Genomic DNA, 19,118 nt, shown 5'->3' with positions numbered 1-19,118 from the left:
CAAATGAATCTACAAATAACTCATTTTTGTGAGTCTGTCTATGCAGCTATTTATTATTATTAATTAAATTTGTATACCACCCTTTAGCCTATGCTCCCAGGGTGGTTCACAACAGAAAAATACAAAACGAGAATACAAAATATGTAATAAAATGAAAACAAACCCCTCCCACAAACACATTTAAAAACCCATAGAACCAACCAAATGCCTGGTTAAAGAGGTTTTTTTTTTTGCCTGGCTGGCACCTAAAGTTATGTAATGAAGGTGCCAAGCAAAATGGTCAATTCATGTTAGGTTCATGATATACTAACCTGCTTTGAATAATGCATAACTACAGCCCACTGCAGTTGCTCTGTAGTACAAAAGTGGTAGTTGAGCTCAAAGAATGCCAATCTAGAACAAGTAAATTACATTAAAATGGCAAAATAAAATATATTCTGTATGTAATGTTTTAATTAAAATCAACTAAGTAAATATTCTACTTACTTAAGAACAACATCCTGCACATCTGTGAGTGTGGCCCCAATACTCTTTAACAAGAGGTTTAAGGACTGAACTGGAATTAGCTCCTTGCGTGTCTCTTCCTTGTTGCTATCGTCTCCAGGAGTGCTAAGTGAAAAACTTAAGTGTAACTGAAATGAGAGGGGGGGAGGGGATGAAATTATGGGAAACACCAGTAGTATGTGGGATGCTACCTTAGATCTTTAAAATATTTTTGCTATGATACTGCATTATTATATCTTACATATAAGTCAGCTTGATAAGAATGTTTACCACTGTTATTGCACAAAAATATAAACAATCAACTAGTATGGTACAAAGTGTATGACTAGGACTATGGATATGAGGTTTCAAATCCTCAAATGAGACCTTGGGGTAAGGCTATATAGTGCTGGGCATCTCTCTCACTAGAAGTCCTGGGGCTCTTGTGTTGTGGAGTGCTTCCATACGAGAGCTGCCGTGCACTTTTGAGGCCCTGGTCTTGCAAGATCAGCTGCAGCAAAACTAAAACTATTATTTATTTATTTATTAAATTTGTATACAACCCTTCAGCTGAAGATCACAGGGCGATTCGCAGCATTAAAATATAAAATGAGAATACAAAATACATAATAAAATAAAAACAAAAAAAAATAACTCCCCCTCCACAAACATATTTAAAAGGCCATAAAATGTTAATCAGCCCAAGGCCTGGTGATAGAGAGATGTTTTCACCCGGCACTAAAAGACATGTAATGAAGGCATCAGGCGAGCTTCCCTGGGGAGAGCATTCCACAGATGGGAAGCCACCACAGTAAAGGCCTGTTCTTCTGTTGCCACCCTCCACACTTCTCATGGAGGGGGCACACAAAGAAGAGCCTCAGATGGTGATTGCAGGGCGTGGGTCGGTTCATATGGGAACTGGAGGACCTTGAGGTATTGTGGTCCTGAGCCATTTAAGGCTTTATAGGCAAAACTAGCACTCTGAATTAGGCCTGGAAACTAATTGGCAGCCAGGCTGGAATCTGTGTAATATACTCAAACTGACTTGCCTTGGTGAGCAACCTGGCCACTGAATTCCGCACCAACTGAGGTTTCCAAACCGTCTTCAGAGGCAGCCCTAATCTAACCTAGAGGTTCCCAAACCATAGCCAGAAGTTAGGCTACCCCTGGCCGGATAAGAGGCACAGCTGAGCCACCAGCTGAAGCTGATGGAAGGCACTCTGCATTACCAAGCCCATCTGATTCTCAAATGACAGCAAAGGGTCCAGGAGTACCTCTAGGCTGCATATCCACTCCTTCAGAGGGAGTGCAACCCCATCTAGAGCAGACACCTCCCATCCATCTGGCAGTACAGAACCACCCCCTAACAGTGACTCAGCCTTATCTGGATTGAGCTTTAGTTTGTTGGCTCTCATCAAGTCCATCACTGAGGCAAGACAATGGTCCAGCACATCCACTGCCTCACCTGCAGATGTAAAGGAGAAGTAGAACTGTGTGCCATCAGCGTATTGTGACATACTCCGAGACTCCATATAACCCCATCCAGTGGTTTCATGTAGATGGTAAACAGCAAACACTGAACTCTGAGGAATGCGACATTGAAGGTTCTACAGGACCAAATAGCACTCCCTAAGCATCATCCACTGGAAACAACCATCCAAGTAGGACTGGATCCACCACAAAGTAGTGCCACCTACCCCTAACTTGGACATCCCCTCCAGAAGGATACAATGGTTGGTGATATTGAAAGCTACTGAGAAGTCGAGGAGAATTAACAAGGACACATTTCCCTTGTTTCTCTCCAGACCAAATTCATTATACAGTGCAACCAAAGCAGTTTCTGTGCCAAAACTGGGCTTAAACCCTGACTGAAATGGATCTAGAAAAATCAGTTTCCTCCAAGAGCACCTGGATCTGGTCCATGACCACATGCTCAAGAACCATGCTGAAGAAGGGGAGATTGGCAACCGGCTTACTGGCAACTGAATCTAGTTACTTAGACTTTCTGAATCCAGGGAGGATTTCTTAAGGCATGGTTTTACCAGTGCTTTTTAAACACTGATCAGCATTTAAACTAAACGCTATAGCATTTTAACTCCATTTAATTATAATGGTAAAAGTGGGAGAGTATTACAAATCAAGAATCTCAGGCTTAAAGTGAGACCTTCTATTTATTCAGAAGTGAACCCCTCTGCTCTGTCCAGACTGTCCCTTCCTGTCCTTTTGGGCCACATCTCCCACAGCAGCAAAGGACACTGACTCCAACTTAAAAATGGGCAGCGTCTGTAGCAACATGTGCAGCACAGATTCCCAGCCTTCTTGGGGTAGAAGGGCTGTGAATGCATTATTGCTCAAAAGAAGGGATATGGATGTAATGTATAAAAATCACTGCAGCTGGGCTGTTTGTAGGTGGAATATGAATGGGCTGGAAGCTGTGCTTCATTCTGAGTAAAGTGGGGTTTCATGCATTAATATAATCACCTTCATCTTCACTCTTGTTCATTGGCTGTGTATTTAAATATCCAAACATAACAGTTATGACATACACATACCTTGATTGGAGAAATATGAAAATATTCATATAGGCTGATTTGTGATGTATCTGTTGATGATATATTCTTCAATTCCTCATGTACAGATTCTACATCCTTTTTGAAGAGTTCTATCTATGAAGATGATGATGATGATGATGATGATGATAATAATAGTAATAATAATAATAATAAATACTTATGCCCCGCCCATCTGGCTGGGTTTCCCCAGCCACTCTAGGTGGCTTCCAACAAGAGATTAAAAATACATTAAAACATCAGTCATTAAAAACTTCCTTAAACAGGCCTGCCTTCAGATGTCTTCTAAAAGTCAGATAGTTGATTATTTGTTTGACATCTGATGGAGGGCGTTCCACAGGGTGGGTGCTGCTACTGAGAAGGCCCTCTGCCTGGTTCCCTGTAACTTTGCTTCTCACAGTGAGGTAACTGGCAGAAGGCCCTCAGTGCTGGACCTCAGTGTCCAGGCAGAATGATGGGGGTGGAGACGCTCCATCATTAACTTAAAACCAGCATTTCTTAAAGCCAAATTATACACTACCACTTTCATGACAAATGGTCTAGCTATTCTGTTGAGTTTAAAGAACCTTCTGGGTTGATGCCAATGTGTAGAAATATTTCATGTTCTACTTCTTATTTGATGACAAACAGTGTTTGACCTTGTTTATATGTCAAATGTAGCACATGTTCCATATTTCTCATTAAGCACCATTTGGTACAAAATATTCAATACAGTGTATAAAAAAATTGAGCCAACACACATTATGGTTTGTTGCTTTTTAACTCCATTGAACAATAATTTGTACCTCTTGATCTTTGGGCACCTCGTCTGCAAGTGTAAAGAATTCAGCCAATGCATAAAGAAACCCAAGATCTAATCGGAGATCCATCTCTTGAATTAGGACTTTAAAATACCTGCAAAATAGTTTTAAAATGTCACATTGCAGAAGCTTTTTTGTTTTTGTTTTGTTAATAATGTCTTTGCCTTTAAAATCTACCAGTTCATAAAAATATAAAAAAAATCTATTAATGAAAGTTCCAACTGAATTCATATGGATTAAGTAGAAAGGCAGTCTAGATTTAAGAATGAAAAAGGAATATATACTTACTTTATACGTGATATTTGAGAATGCCCTGCAGTTCTCATGACAATACTGACATCAGTAAAGGGTTTGGGTTCTATGAAAATTCCAAACAGGAAACAGGAGTGCGTAAAAATGACTCATACGTATTTAGAATTCAATTTATTTTGACATGTAAACTATAATATATAGAACTGAGTTCATTTGCAAAGGATATAATGGAAGGGTTGGACAAACCAATGGTCTAAGGTATCAGAGGCATATATGGGAAGAAATGACACTACTTTCTAAAATGAGGAGTGCACATCCACAAATATTTTCAATATAAGTTCAGCAGATATACACTGACTGTGAACAGTTTAATGAAGTTACATAGAAGTTATTTTCAAATTCCAACTGCATCAATTGTATAGGTCTCAAAGTAAGTTCTAGGTTTTCTAAGGGCACTGAGTCCCTTGCTGTTCCCAATCCATCCTAGGAGAACATTCTTGCTTGACAATCATATGTTGTCTGCAAGTGTTATCTACAGCTAACAGATTTCAGGGAAAGGTGGTGAATCCTTCATTGCCCCAGAACAAGGACCATGGAAAATACAAATGGCAGAAGCTGTGTCTCGCAGAACCACAGATTACTTCCAGATTAGGACTGGAATCACTTTGCTTCCTAAAGAGACTATATATAGCAATGTCTGACTGGTCTTGTTCTTTGAAAAGAACCTATTGTTGTTAAAAAAGAAAAGACAAATGTTTGCATAATATGCTTTCATGAAATGTTGAGACATTTCAACTTCTAGCAAATTTAGGACTATGCAAACCCATCAACAAAATGTAGTTTATTTTCTAATCTTACTATGAATGACTTCCCCCCATGAAGATCTCAATGTTTCCTTCTTCTTAATTATTACAGATGCAGAAAAATAATAACAATGCATTAAACTGTATTAACAAACCTGAATCCAAGGAGATGGACTTGGGAGGTTTAATAGGATAGAACACAAAGGGAAATATGGCTCCAGGAATCTGGTTTTGTATCTGATAAGGGTAATGACAATATGATGCATGTTAGATGTTCATTTGCAAATGCTTATTTTTGTCCTAATTTACAATTATACTTCCTATTAGCTTCTCCATTATATGAAGGCTGCATTCTAAATGTTGAAGGTCTGTATATCATTTAACCTATATTATTCCGAATTCTGATATTTGTAAGATGAATTGAATAAAATACTTGGCACTTATTACAGTTTACAAAAACATCTATTTTCCAATTTTTGTCATTTGAAAATTAAAAATTAAAAAATGTTTTTTTATTTTAAAGATGCTTTCAAGAAGCCCAGTTTATACTGATTGTGTTATTTCTGAAATCTTTATTTATTTTATAAAATTTATATACAGCTTGGCTCTAGAAAACCTCAAAGTGGTTTACAGAAAAAAATAAAACAGCAAGGTTATTAGTAAAAACAATTTAAACATTAAAAAAAAATCAACTAAAAACACAACAGCATTCTAAATATCTGGGTAGGCTTGTCTAAACAAAAATGTTTTTAGCAGGTGCCAAAAAGAGTACAGGGAAGGCACCTGGCAAATGTCATGGAGTTCAAAAATGTAGATGCTGCCACATTAAAATATTGATTTCTTACAAATGCAGAATGGATATTATATGGCACCTGTAACAGTGCCAGTTCTTCGGAATGAAGTGGTCAAGAGGACATAATTGCATGGGTTTGATCACAATCAGAGAAGTCCCACTGAAATTAATGGTCATGACCAAGGCTCAAGGACTATCCCTGCATCCATAGTCTGGCAGCTCATCATGTTGGAAAGTGGGGCCAGACAGACTGGCTAGCCATGGCTATGAGAGCAGACCAGGATGCAGCCAATACTGGGCTGGCTCAGCTCTGCCCTCAGGACACCTCATTTTGAGGTTATGTGCTGGACCCTGCAAGAGATACCTCCAGATACCTTCTGCATGCATGTTCAGGACATGAATGGGGCTCTCTGTACCGCTGGAATGATGGCGGAAGCAGAAGTGAGCAGAGGGATGCCTCTGCTGAATCCCACCTCATCCCCACAGCCCAGAGTAATTTTGGATTGCAGCCCAAGTTAGCACATTAATTTCAGGTCCTGAACAGAATTCAGTTGCGTGTAATCCATTATCTGTAAAAACAGAATTTTGTCTTACTGTGAATTTCTGTTTACTGGGAATGACAGATGACATTCCTCATATACCTCCAGGATGGTGCTTACTCTTTTCCTTATGGGCTTTCTATGGGCCTTAGGCACTTCTGACTTCTGTGTTTACAGCAAGGAGCCCTTAACCTCTTTGTGAATGCATAAGTCTACCCATGAGAGGAAACCAATATGACTCACACAGAAAGCAGCATGACTCACCCCACCTGCAGAATAAGAGTGTGAATCAGAGGCTCCTGCCTAATAATATCAGGCACTCCAAGAGAAGGTGACATTGGAGTCTGACCAGTAGCCTCCTGTACAATCTTCACGGTCAGAGGCGCAGAAGCAACAGGCAAAGCCATAACGATTATGTAGGAGCATAGCCAAAAAGGAAGGAAGAAGCTGGTCATGCACAAACTGTCCGTGCACTGATCAACCTCCCAGAAATTCAAAAGGCAGAGGATGTTGAAAGGATTAAAGAAAGCTGAAATTCAAAGCACACTGATCAATGATGCAGGGCGGGGCAGGAACCAAGCAATGATGCTGTGTTTTGGTGTGCAAAAGTGCTTAATTAATGGTGATGTTGGGGCGGGCAACATTCTGATCAAAGAGAAAATGGTGCTCCCACTTAGGTAGGTTGTTTTATGAGCAACAAGTGTTTAAACAAAATGGTGGCTCTGCTCAGTATTGTAAATGTAAATGAGGGACCTGCTAAGCTTCGTGCTCTTCAGAAATCAAAGTAAGGGCTCCCAGGGAACTGTGATGAAGTCAAAACACCCCTTGTGAAGACCCATTTCTCCCTCAGACCACAAGGGGGGAAATGGGGGGGGAGGAATAAAAAGGAAATTAAGCATACACACAAACACACAGGGCAAAGGAGTAATGTACTGAAATAAAACATAACCAAAACAGCAGTAACAGTTAAAAACACAACTCACAAAATATGCAATAAGAAATGTGCAAGACCAAGAAAAGCCAAATATTCAAGAGAGAACAAAAGGCTCCAACTATCACCATCTGCAGGCAGGGCCAGTCTGGTGAGAGGGATGATTCCTTCCCTTGGGAGAGGAGGCAAAAGACTTCAGTGGACCCTGCTTATTCTTTCCAGCAGGAGGCATCCATATGAGGAATGTCATCCATCACTCTCAGGTAAAAACCCTGAAAGCTACTTTATTATCTTGTCTCAATTATGATGTTACATTAAAGGGTTTTGAATATTCTTTATTGGTAACCTTGAAACATACTTGTATTCTATAAATCTGGACTCTGAAGGATGACTGATGTTCAGATGTACTATATTGTACTTTTAAAGCTGGCAAGAAGCTTCTTCTCACAGGGATTTCATTTGGTTGAAGCATTTTCATGTTATTACCAGTAGGTGTCAAGCAGACCTGTCATATTGAAAGGAAAAAGATGTCCAGATCTTAATGCCATTTCTTATAAATCTTTCAAATACAATATGAGTCAGAATCTAGCCAAATATAACCACTTAAGTGTCAATGTTATTTAAGGGACACATTTAAGCAAGTACTTAAGCAGCAGTAGAGAATCATTTTTCTTTCAAGGGCTTCTGACACATGAGACAAGACAACCGGGGTGCTTAGCAGATGTTAGATGTGGTCAAAACAAAAAATATGTGCATTCTGTAACCTGACAGAAGTGTACAACTCTTTCTATCTCTCTGTCACCCCATCCTTTTAGTACATCTCATGCACATACATGCAAAGCAGAAGAGGAAGAAGTACTCAGAGGAGCTGTCTGGAGAGAATGGGTGGTGCCAGAAGAATGCTTTGAATAGAAGCCCTTGTAGAATCAGCAACAGTTCCACTATCTCCTTTGGGAGAATAGATTCAATCTCTTCCTTTAAAGAAAGAGAAGAGCTGGAGGTATTTAACAGAAGCAAGAATAATTTGATCACATACATGGCCTTTGGCTGCTCATCCCCTTTTGCATGGTGTATGCAATCAAATTACTATTGCTTCCTTAGACAGATTTTTTTGTTTGTTAGGCACCTTCAACTCCTTCTTTAAAGGAAGATGGAAGCTAGGGAGGGGTGTGTGAAGAAAGTAGCCTACTATATAAAAGTACAGTTTACAGTAGCTGCTGTGCCCACATTTGCCTCTGGCACCACCCACCACTAACATGCAGCCCTCAAGAGAATGCAGGTCATGGACTAAAAAAGCTTCCCCATCTCAGTCTATGATGGTGGCATATCACATTGAACTGAAGTTCCAGGCAAACACAAGTGGTTATGGCACATATGCTTGATAAAATGCTGGAAATGGGGGCACATATTCATTATACCTCTATCACCAAGGCAGAGGGGTGGTGGGGCAGGAGGTTACTGTAAGCAGAATATTTCTAAAAATGTGCCTGTTGCAACACACGTGACCAATTAAATGCAGCAAAGGCACCAACAGTGCAAATGGACCAAAACACAAATAGAAGAAACAAATTAAAAAGAAAAGAAGCAGGAACAAAGGACCTACCTCATACTTTCTCAGAGGAAAGTGGCATTCACTTGTGTGGTGGTCAAGAATAAACTTTTACCTATTACTAAAAAGTTCTAAATTTTGCTCTGCCCTGGTGCAGAATCCATGGGTGGAACCCAGCATAGAGCTAAGGCAAACGTTTTATCAGCCGAAGGATTTCACTTTGTACAACAGGATGTTTCCCCCCAATTCCCACCATGTGCCCCCCTAAATCTGGAGATTTGGGGAATGGGGGGAGGAAAGGAGGGAAAGTCCCATTGTACAAGCAGAAATCCTTATGCTGACAAGATGCATTGGTAGAATACTGTGGGACAATATAGAGATCATGAAGGAGAACCACAACTGCTGAGAACCAGGGATCAGGGTGCCCATGCCTTTCCCCCCAACCAGACAGCAGGAGTCAGATGAAAGTCATAATTCTATGCAGTTACTCTTGGTGGAATTTATCCCGGAGTGAATATAAATAAGCTCCGGCTGTAAGCCTCTGCTGTGGAACAAATTACAGCAGGACACAAAGTCAAGGCAAGGAGCAGAAGATTCAACTAATTTTACTCAGAGTAGACACATGGAAATTAATGGAACTTTCTTAGGCATGCTCATTAATTTCAATGTGTCTACTCTGAGTAAAACATAGTTGAATATGACCCCGTACTGACAAGTTTCTAGTAAAAGAGCAATATCCAGTTATGCTAAGCTTTATGTTACGAATGTATTTTAAATGGACAAACAAAAAAAAATTTCCCTTAACATTACCGGAGTATTATCATCCAGCTCCACTATTTTATTTTCTGTGGGTGAGTGATCACAGTAGTCATTAAATTCTTTTTCCAGCATTTCAGTTTGTTTCAAACTCAGTGGCCTCCATCTTGACTTTTTCTTAGGTTTCGTTTCCCAAATTATATCAGAACTTGCAAACAAAATAAAGAATAGAACAGTAAACTTCACCCTGCCTGATAGTTATCAAACACAATATATTTTGCAGAAAAAAATATATGAACAAAACTATCACCTGACAACCCAATAAATAATGATGTTTCATGATAACTCTGAAATTTATTTAACCTTGAAAATTGAACTCTTTGTTAGAAGCAAAAAGAACTCCAGTTTCAAAAAGTATTCTTTAATCGCTAATAAAACTTTTTGGAAGCTCCAAAAATTATCTGCATTTTTAGAGTACTGAAACTAATACAATTCTAACTTGCCCCAATTGAGGCTTTACTGTATTTATACTGAGCACAATCCAGCCATACTTAAGCATTTTCAAATCCTAATCATTTTGACAGAAGACTTAAGCAGGTGTCTAATACTGTTCCACTGAAATGAATGATTACTTACGAGTGCAATACTGTACTATATGCAACTGCCTGGGTGTAAGGTTATATTGAGATCAGAATAGAAAGTAATAGAAATGCACTGTTAAAAATGTTTAACTGGCTGAATCATGCCCATATTCTTATGTTATATCATCCAGAAGCAGGTTCACTTGAATCCAAGCATTTTAATCATATGTAGTTAAAATGAAAACATTGTGTTTTTAAAATTAAAGCAACACTACCTTGTGATGCCAATGTAGCCTACTTCCTGTTTTGAATAGTTATTTACTAAAGAAATCCCAACATCTTGTAATGATATAATGATTTCTTGTTCTGCCAGTTCAGCTTTTTCACTTTCATATGTTAGTTTGAAAACTTTTTCATCTTGAGTGAACAGAATAATTCGCTGCAAGCCTTCAAAAAATGAAACTAAATAAATAGTTTTGTTTCCCACTTGGATAGGTGTCATCAAGTCCTAAAATGGAAGACAAGCAAATGTTCATTTTCAAGACAACAGTCTCCGAAAAATGCTTTTATTAACCAAGGATTCTGTAGTTTACTGATACCATACACTGAGAGACTACTTGGTTACTGTGATTGTTTTTCTTTGTATTTTACTCTGTTAATTCATTGTGAGGTGCTTTTATTTTCCTTTAATATCTTATTTTCTGAAGTTGGATTTTACTCTTGTAAACTGTGTTTAGATTTGTATGAAGGGTGGGTATAAAAATATTTGAAATAAATATATTTGCAAGTTTGGATACACTTACAATCTTTTCAAAAATGGTTCTGGCTTATCTCCATCTACTGTTAGGTACCAGCTGCTGTAATCCACATCTGACACAGCTGTTGGTTATCAGTGCCCAGCATGGCCCCAAATCAATCTGTACACAACCAGAATTATGTCACTTGATCCAGATGAGGCCTTAACTATGCATCCAATAAAGAAAGTGTGGTTTCAACCAGCTACAAACAAAGCTCCCAATTAGCTGCGAATCTTGTATAACCTTGTAGGTCAGGTTAGAGCTAATCCTGTATAAGTCACTGCAAACCATCTTACAACAAAAGGTATAGCCCAGATCCAATTGACTCATGGATTTTGCCTGTAGTTGCTGGATCTTTGCTCCTGACTACGCCAAAACATTTTAAGTATTAGATTCTTTGACTGTTAATAAAGAACACTGATTTGAGCGTTATTAATAGTAGCATACATACATCTTTCTGAGTTACTTCCCCACTGCTCTTTCCACATTTCCATTTCAATGTTCTAGACCCTACAGGATCAGCCCATGTGTAGAGAACTGCTTTATTAGGGGACAGAACATCTTCCATTGCATAGTGAGAACTGCAACAAAAAACAAGAAAAACATAGTAAATCACAATACTAGAAAGAGAAAGGATACAGGAGAGAACAGTAAAGAAGTAGAAATAAAGTTCTGTTCAAGTTAAAAACACTCAGCTGACAGAGAAGGTCAGAGAGAGCCGGGAGAAAATGACCTGATCCATCAGGAAGGAGAGAAAAAACTGAAGGGGACTGTGCCTGCCTCCCAGAGTTCTTTGCTCTCCTGCCTCTGTCACATGACGAGGGTCATAACCCAACCCATTCAGGTCCTCAGTAACCGTTGTCAAATTTCTAGACAGCTTGGGGACACTTGAAGGATGACTTTTTCCTGCCAGTCCTTGAGATCTTCATTGAAGACACCACTTCCTCAGGCTACTCAGCCAAGTGATGTGAGTTGGGTAGCAACTATGGACCTTTAGGCACCAAATGAAAACCTTTTTGCTTTCCCAGGTATAATATTAATTATAATATCTATTTTAGTGGTTTTAGGTTCTTACACCAAGTTATTTCCTATGCTTGCTAGATGTTGGCCTAAACTGCTCTGTTCACAGAGATTGTAGCCGTTTTAATTTATTTAACATTGGTTTTAGTGCTTGTTTGTTTTTGTCATTTAAAACACTGTGTTACACTTTGTAACCGTAATGGTCTGTAAACTGCCTATCTAATTGTTTCCTCGGTTATATGGGCAGTATAGAAATGTAACAAATGTACAACAGGTTCTTCCTAGAAGTTTAACCTTCACTTTTTGAATGGAATTCAAAAACCAGCATGCGTAAAGTGTCTGGGGCTGGAAAAGATTGCTGAATTAGGGTCAGATGTTAAAAGCCATCAGAGACAGAACCGACTTCTTAAGTATCCTATGGTCTTCTCTTGCTTTGCTAAATTGAACAAATAACTACTTTAAGATACCCAATACCTGTTTGGCAGTGAAGCACTAGTAAGATAATACAGGAAAGAATTTGTATTATTGATTACCAGTATTTACTCAGATAGAATCAAAGAACTGTATAGCTGGAAGGGACCATTAGGGTCATTAGTTCAATCCCCTGCAATGCAGGAATTTTTTACCCAACGCAAGGCTCGAACCAACAACCGTAGGATTAAGAGTTTCATGCTCTACCAAGACTGAGTTATCCAGCTGCAACTATATGACAAAATCCTACAGTGTTCTGTGTTCTATAGAATTAGAAGGAAATCTTGTATATCATGTGAATAAATTCTCTTTATTTGAATTAAGTTTTAATGGGCATTGTGTAATAAATATATTTCCATACCTCTGACATATGTAGTACCTGTATCTGACCCTACCAGGTTCTTGGTAAGTTAAAGATTCAGAGGAAATAAGTGAGACTGGTGGTAGTTGTGTGAGTTTAGGGGAACCACTGGAGAAGGAGCTGTGTTTTCTTATTGTAGAATAAATAAACCACCCCCCCCCCCCCACTTTCACCACACGTACCTTTGCCCGTATTCAATAATTTCTTCTTTGGTATGGTTAATTATCAGGAAGGGAGCTGCACCATCATGATAATTAGAGAATGTAATTGCTGTTGAATGTTCAGCTGGTGTAACATCCACAATAATGCCTCCAAGCTATCAGATATGAAAACAGTGCATTAAAATTGATTTTATTCATTAGTCTAATTTATTATCACAACAATTATGTTAGTTCTAAAAGCTGAAATAGTTTGGCATATTTTGCTCATTTAAAAGTATTCATTTGATTTCTTTATATGCGGCTGGTTGTTAGCCAAGGGAAGGACTTCTGGCAGCGCAATGGAACATCCCCTTTCTCTCTTCTTCCTGTTCACCACTGCACCTTCCTTAAAACTGTTCTGGAAGTTCCCCCAACTCTCTGGTGCAGATTTGGAGAGAAGAGGAGAAAGGAGAAGTTCCTTTGCACAAATGAAATGTAACTGATACTAACTGAACGACAGTCATACCTTAGTTCTCAAACAGAATGCGTTCTGGGAGTCTCTTCGACTCCCGAAACCGTTCAAAAACCAAGGCATGGCTTCCAATTGGCTACAAGAGCATCCTGCAGCCAATCAGAAGCCGCGCTGGATGTTTGGCTTCCGAAAATTGGAACACTCACTTCCAGGTTTCAATCATTTGGGAGCTGATTTGTTCAGGATCCAAGGTATTTGAGATCCAAGGTACGACTGTACTTTGTTGGATTCCACTCCAAGTTAGTTAGTTGTTGGATTAAACTCCAAGATAGTTGCACTTAGTTTCCAGTGAAATCAATATGAAAAGATAGGTTATCAAGACTAACTTACATCTTAGTTGTTTCAATGGGAGCTAAGTGCAACTAACTTGGGTTGGAATTGGGATCAAACTCATGGCAATCCCCTTCAATTTTATGCATTTTGGATAGAGGAAAAAGGTAGAACATGCATTTAAAAGTTATGTAGCTAGTAAATTATGCTACTCACCCTGTTGTCTAAATGTAGCAGCAAACAATTTTCTTGCTTATCAAACCGTATAATTTTTGGTGGAATGTCAGAATGTTCTACTCTAACACGTAACTTGCTTTCATTTTTTTCAGGCCAAAACGGAGTGCACTGGGGAAGAAAAGGATAAATACATGATTTTGTAAAGGATATACATAATGGAAAATAAAGAGCAGCCTCCAAAAATCAACCATTTATCTTTTTTACCTTAATATTAAGTATTTTTAAGGACTGTGATGCTATTACTAAACATCATTTGGACATGGGAGATGAAACAATTATTTTAAAAATCAACTACACTCTCAGCTTTAGAAATCTGCATGGATCTGTTCTTTAGAAGATGAGTAACATTAGTAAGAGTAAGGTAAAAACAAATGAGCAGGTGGATAGAGATAAATTCCATTCTCATGGAGCAGCTTATGCCTGGCATTTTGCTGCACAGGCTAGTACCATAAAACTAGAAGAAAACTACAACAACACTAAAGTAAAAAATGTGGCATACTCACTCAGGCTTTCAGAAGCAAAGGGCATTGCCCTCACTCAAAGACTACATTTAATACTATTTGTATAAATATGTGGACTGTAACTATTCTGAAATGGCCATTTTAAGAATTGTTTACTCTCCGAGGCTAACCCACTCTGAACCCACAAAACAGTCACAATTTGCACTATTGCAATCATGTCATCTCTGTTCTTCTACTGTATCACCTTGGTGCCCTTAAATCGATTCAACTTTACTGACAAAATTATTCATCGCTCTTGTAATTCCAACTGCAAAAATCCTCTCCTTAAATCTCTAATCCTGTCTACTTCAGGACCCTACAAAACAATCTTGTCTCACTTTCAAAACCCCAGCTAGCCTCACCCCAGCTCTTCACTCTCTTATCCCATCACAAACCTTTGCTCATCCAGCTTCATCACCCTCAGCTCCCTCAACCCCATCCTTTGTTCTGTGTAGTCCACTGTGTCTGGAAGAACTCCCTAGAATGCCTTTGTGAGGCTACCTCTTAAACATTCAAATCTCTCCTCAAACCCCACCTTTCCTTCAAAGCCTTTGGTAAATAGCTGAATAACATGAGGTAGTCAATATGATGCCTTTCAAATTCTGTTGGACTTCAGTTCTCGTCATTCATGACCACTGGTCATGATTGCTGGCGCTGATGGGAGGCGTAGCTCAACATTATCTGAAGCCATGTTGGCTACCTCTGCCCTATGGTAACTAGTGTAAGAACATGTAATAGAAATAATAAATTATTATTCTCTCGATATACTCTGGTTTCTCTTCAGATCGTATAATTATTATTCTCTAGTTTACCCCTCCATCAATTTCCTTTCCCTTCCTTTGTTGCCTTCTTTGTGTGCATTTTTAAATTGTACATGCTACGGGCAACAGACCTATTCCATCCTTTTTGGAAATCATCATGTGGTCTCTTCCAACTCTATGATTCTATGATTCTATGTACACAAATGGTGCAATAACAACAAGAGCCTTGATAAGTATGTGATTACTTGGAGAAATGTAGTGACTTGGCAAGCCGAAGTTTAAGTACCATTAAATACCACAATTTCACCCATTTAACTTAGTTCAGTGGAACACAGAAGTACTTAAGTTTGACCAGACTGTTTTCATGTTTAGTAGCAATTTTAATTAGTCTGATATTTCTTTTCCCCTCTAACACTGCATTCATAGGAATTGCTGCCAATTACAGTAGTCATCACTTCCCATTTCCACACACTAATTTTGCTCAAGTGAGTACATTTTCAAGAAAGGTCAGGACGGCTTGCAAAGACAACCAGTGGATTAAGCCTATTAACCCTTAGTTAATTTCTGATGTGTAAGAATGAATACATTAATGCCAACACTTTGTTCCTAATTGGTGCTTAAAAAAAAGGTGGGGAGGGAGAACAAATGAACTGAAAATTAACCAAGGCTACAGAATCCTATATTGAAGTTAATGAAGACTTCTTGTTGTTTAGTCGTGTCCGACTCTTCATGACCCCATGGACCAGAGCATGCCAGGCACTCCTGTCTTCCACTGCCTCCCACAGTTTGGTCAAACTCATTTTAGTAGCTAATGAAGACTAAGACAGAATAAATGTTGCTATTAACATCAGATACTAACAGGGTGCTATATACAGTTCGTAGTGCAACTGTTTCCTTTGCTGTGTATAGCAAAGGAAATAGATTGGCAAAGAAAAATGGATTTTAAACCTTCTATTATTTTTAAGCTTGAATAGCATAGTTCAGAATCAGACAACTTTAGAATAAGCAGCACTTTATGTGGTGAACTGTGTGTGTGATGGGAAGAAGAAATTATTTACAAGTGCCCCAGATACTAGAAGAAATTCAAAATAAAAAAGATCCCAAAAGACTTACCTGCTGGGAAATTATTGGTATCCACTTTTCACTGTCCTCTTCAGCTACTTCTAAAGTATGTATACTTCTGTTTGTGATCATAAAAAAAGGCGTGAAAGTCACTATTCTAGTGATGTTGAAACTGCTGTTATGTATAGTGACACCAACCTGGGAAAGACAAAAAATGTTTAGTGTACATCAGTCTCATTACTATTAAGGGTTCCCCCAAACTGTATGTGTGTAAACAAAACAAATTCCTTCCAGTAGCACCTTAAAGACCAACTAAGTCAGTTCTTGGTATGAGCTTTCGTGTGCATGCACATGCACACGAAAGCTCATACCAAGAACTGACTTAGTTGGTCTTTAAGGTGCTACTGGAAGGAATTTGTTTTGTTTTGACTATGGCAGACCAACACGGCTACCTATCTGTATGTGTGTAGTTATTGTTGTTTGCACAATCTGTGAACTTTTTTGCAAGAAGAGTTGGGGGATACAATTCACACAGCATTCTACAGATCAATGCAAATTCTGTCATAAACATCCATATGATTAGCTCCCCAACACCACTTGGAGCAAATGAACATATATTTAACCACATGAAACTGCCTTACACCAAAGCATAACACTGGTCCATCTAGCTCATTATTGTCAGTACTGCCTATAATGACTAGCAGAAACTTTCCAGGGCTTCAAGCATGATTCTGAGGGAGCACACAAAGGTAATCACACTAAGAGACAATTTCATCCGAAAATACAAAGACCAACAACTAGGGAGGAAGCAGTTGCACAAACAAGTAACTCAGAAAAACACTCCAAAAAGCTAGTGCCTGAGATAGAAGAAGCCAGAAAGGCAGCACAAGCTAGAAGAGAGACTGCTTTGGACAAAGACAAGAACAAACTGCCACTCCAGAGGTAAGAGACAGATCAACTTCCTTTGAGTGAGGTTTCCTGCCTTTGAGCACTAGGAGGAACAGAATTCTGATTTCTCATTCAATGGTGAAGGAAGAATTTTGGGCACGTTTTGATTTAGTATGTTTAACAATGCACTGCCTGTGTCCCTCTGCTGTTCATTTTTCTCTGAAGACTCCTGAATTTCATCCACATTTTGGGGGTGGGAGGAGTAGTCAGTCACAAAACGGAGTTTTGCACATATTCAGCCCAAAGGTCTCCGGTTGCCACTCCGTGGACCAGGAGAAAAGGCAGGCAAAAGCCTCACGCCAAACTTGGTTTGCCACACCGTGGAGCAGGAGTGGATGGGAAACAGAAGCTACACACTCTCTCCTTGTCACAGCTGCAGACCAGGAGGATGAGGACAAGGGGCAGGCACTCCATCACCGCCAAAGCAAACCAGAAGGCAGGCAGGCAGGCTTCAAGATCAAAGGCCAATAGAAGCAGCCAGGCAGGGATGTAACAGGGACACTCACTCCGTTGCCAGTGTAAAAACAGCAAACTGGGAGGAGGTGGCCAAGTTGTTTTTAAATCAGGGCAAGAGAACGCAATCGCCACACCACCAGTCACACAAGTAGTGCGCACACCAAAACGAAAGAAAGAAATACAGTTGTGACCCCAAAAAACGGCAGTGGCCGCAGAGGCTGCTGAGGGAAAGAAAAATAGAGCACTGGCAGTGGGCCGCTGCGCCTGAAGGCGGGAACGGCCGTTGGTGCTGCGGCAAGGGCACCGGTTCTGAAAAATTTATCAATGTAAGTAAACAACTAAGGAATAAAAGAAAGGGGGCATATAAGCATAACAACCAAATGTAAAGAGGAAAGGGGTTTTTGGGGGGGCGGGGAACCACAACGCACAAAGAACTGTAAAACTAAAATGATAAGGTAAATCTAAAGAAAAAAAAGGGGGTTCAGAAACTAGTAAAAAACTTAGCTGAATCAGGAGAGCTGGGAGGAATGTACTGTCTGAGTCTAGACAGGAGGAAAAACTGAGTCCAGCCTGCTTCCCACAAGTCTTTGCTCCTGTCTAGTGTCTTGCGACAGTATGAACACCCTTTCCACTGGATATGATGCCCCACAAACTAAAACATCTCGCCCAGTTCATGCAGGTAGCCAATAGGAAGAGAGCTGGTGATGTGCTTAGATGATGCCAATGCTACAATGCTGCAAAGACAGTCAGATTATTGGGCAAGCAGTAAAGAATGGAAGGGAGAGGGAAAAACCCAGCTTTTACAATGCCAGCCTTAGTTTGATCTTTGATGGAATAACTTATGCTTTGCTTGTGGACTGTTAAAGAAATCATATATCACATGTCATAACACAGCATGGCCTTTCTTTCAATTAAACATGCATAGAATTATTCCTACAATGTATTTAATAGTATCAGTTAAACCAACTCACTTGGTAATCGTTTATGTTGCCCTTACATTTAACGAAACCATGACTGCCAACAGTATCCAGAGAAAAGTGATCAGAAAGTTCACTGTCTGTCACCATAAGCTGAACCTGTAAGGAGAACATTTGTTATGCTCACTTCATTACAAATGACATTTAAAGCAAGGAAAAATACACTGGCTGTCATTTGAAAATGAATAATAGATGGCAGCAACTGGAACCTACATAACTCCTGACTAGTGTTCCAGCCAGCCATGTCCTCTCATTCAGGACATTCAATTTCATCCTCCCTGGTGTTCTGCTGTCACCACAAAAGACACCAGCATTCTGTGAGCGCTGAGCATGGTCAAGTCCTCACTGGGTTCTTTGCGCCCTATGGGTTTTATGTACTTCTGCAAACCTTGGAGTTCTTCTAAGCATTATGATATTTCTCTCTTGTTTCTTAGTGGCTGTCATAATGAGCATCAGAGTTCACGCTTAACATACTGTATACGTAGTAACTATTGTCTTCCAAATACAAGAATACCGTATTTTTTGCTCT

The 19,118-nt window shown here is 39.4% G+C and overlaps 1 protein-coding gene across 3 annotated transcripts in view; it reads right to left on the bottom strand.

Moving 5' to 3' along the window:
• VPS13A (vacuolar protein sorting 13 homolog A) overlaps positions 1 to 19,118 on the bottom strand; it is a 151,053-nt gene that overhangs the window by 21,399 nt on the left and 110,536 nt on the right. For all 3 annotated transcript variants that reach the window (XM_081880888.1, XM_081880886.1, XM_081880887.1), the window contains exons 49-62: positions 18,584 to 18,688; positions 16,260 to 16,406; positions 13,865 to 13,993; positions 12,889 to 13,022; positions 11,306 to 11,435; positions 10,333 to 10,565; positions 9,531 to 9,684; positions 7,530 to 7,676; positions 5,064 to 5,145; positions 4,142 to 4,211; positions 3,839 to 3,947; positions 3,036 to 3,149; positions 487 to 632; positions 312 to 393 (exon numbers count right to left, since the gene is read on the bottom strand). In XM_081880888.1, coding sequence (XP_081737014.1) covers positions 312 to 393; positions 487 to 632; positions 3,036 to 3,149; positions 3,839 to 3,947; positions 4,142 to 4,211; positions 5,064 to 5,145; positions 7,530 to 7,676; positions 9,531 to 9,684; positions 10,333 to 10,565; positions 11,306 to 11,435; positions 12,889 to 13,022; positions 13,865 to 13,993; positions 16,260 to 16,406; positions 18,584 to 18,688 — 1,782 coding nt within the window. The remainder of the gene's footprint in view (positions 1 to 311; positions 394 to 486; positions 633 to 3,035; positions 3,150 to 3,838; positions 3,948 to 4,141; positions 4,212 to 5,063; positions 5,146 to 7,529; positions 7,677 to 9,530; positions 9,685 to 10,332; positions 10,566 to 11,305; positions 11,436 to 12,888; positions 13,023 to 13,864; positions 13,994 to 16,259; positions 16,407 to 18,583; positions 18,689 to 19,118) is intronic.

This window comes from Podarcis erhardii (genome assembly GCF_964252035.2).
Source record: "Podarcis erhardii genome assembly, chromosome: 11".
Classification (NCBI taxonomy): Eukaryota; Metazoa; Chordata; class Lepidosauria; order Squamata; family Lacertidae; genus Podarcis; species Podarcis erhardii.
This window is presented reverse-complemented; position numbering and strand designations above follow the sequence as displayed.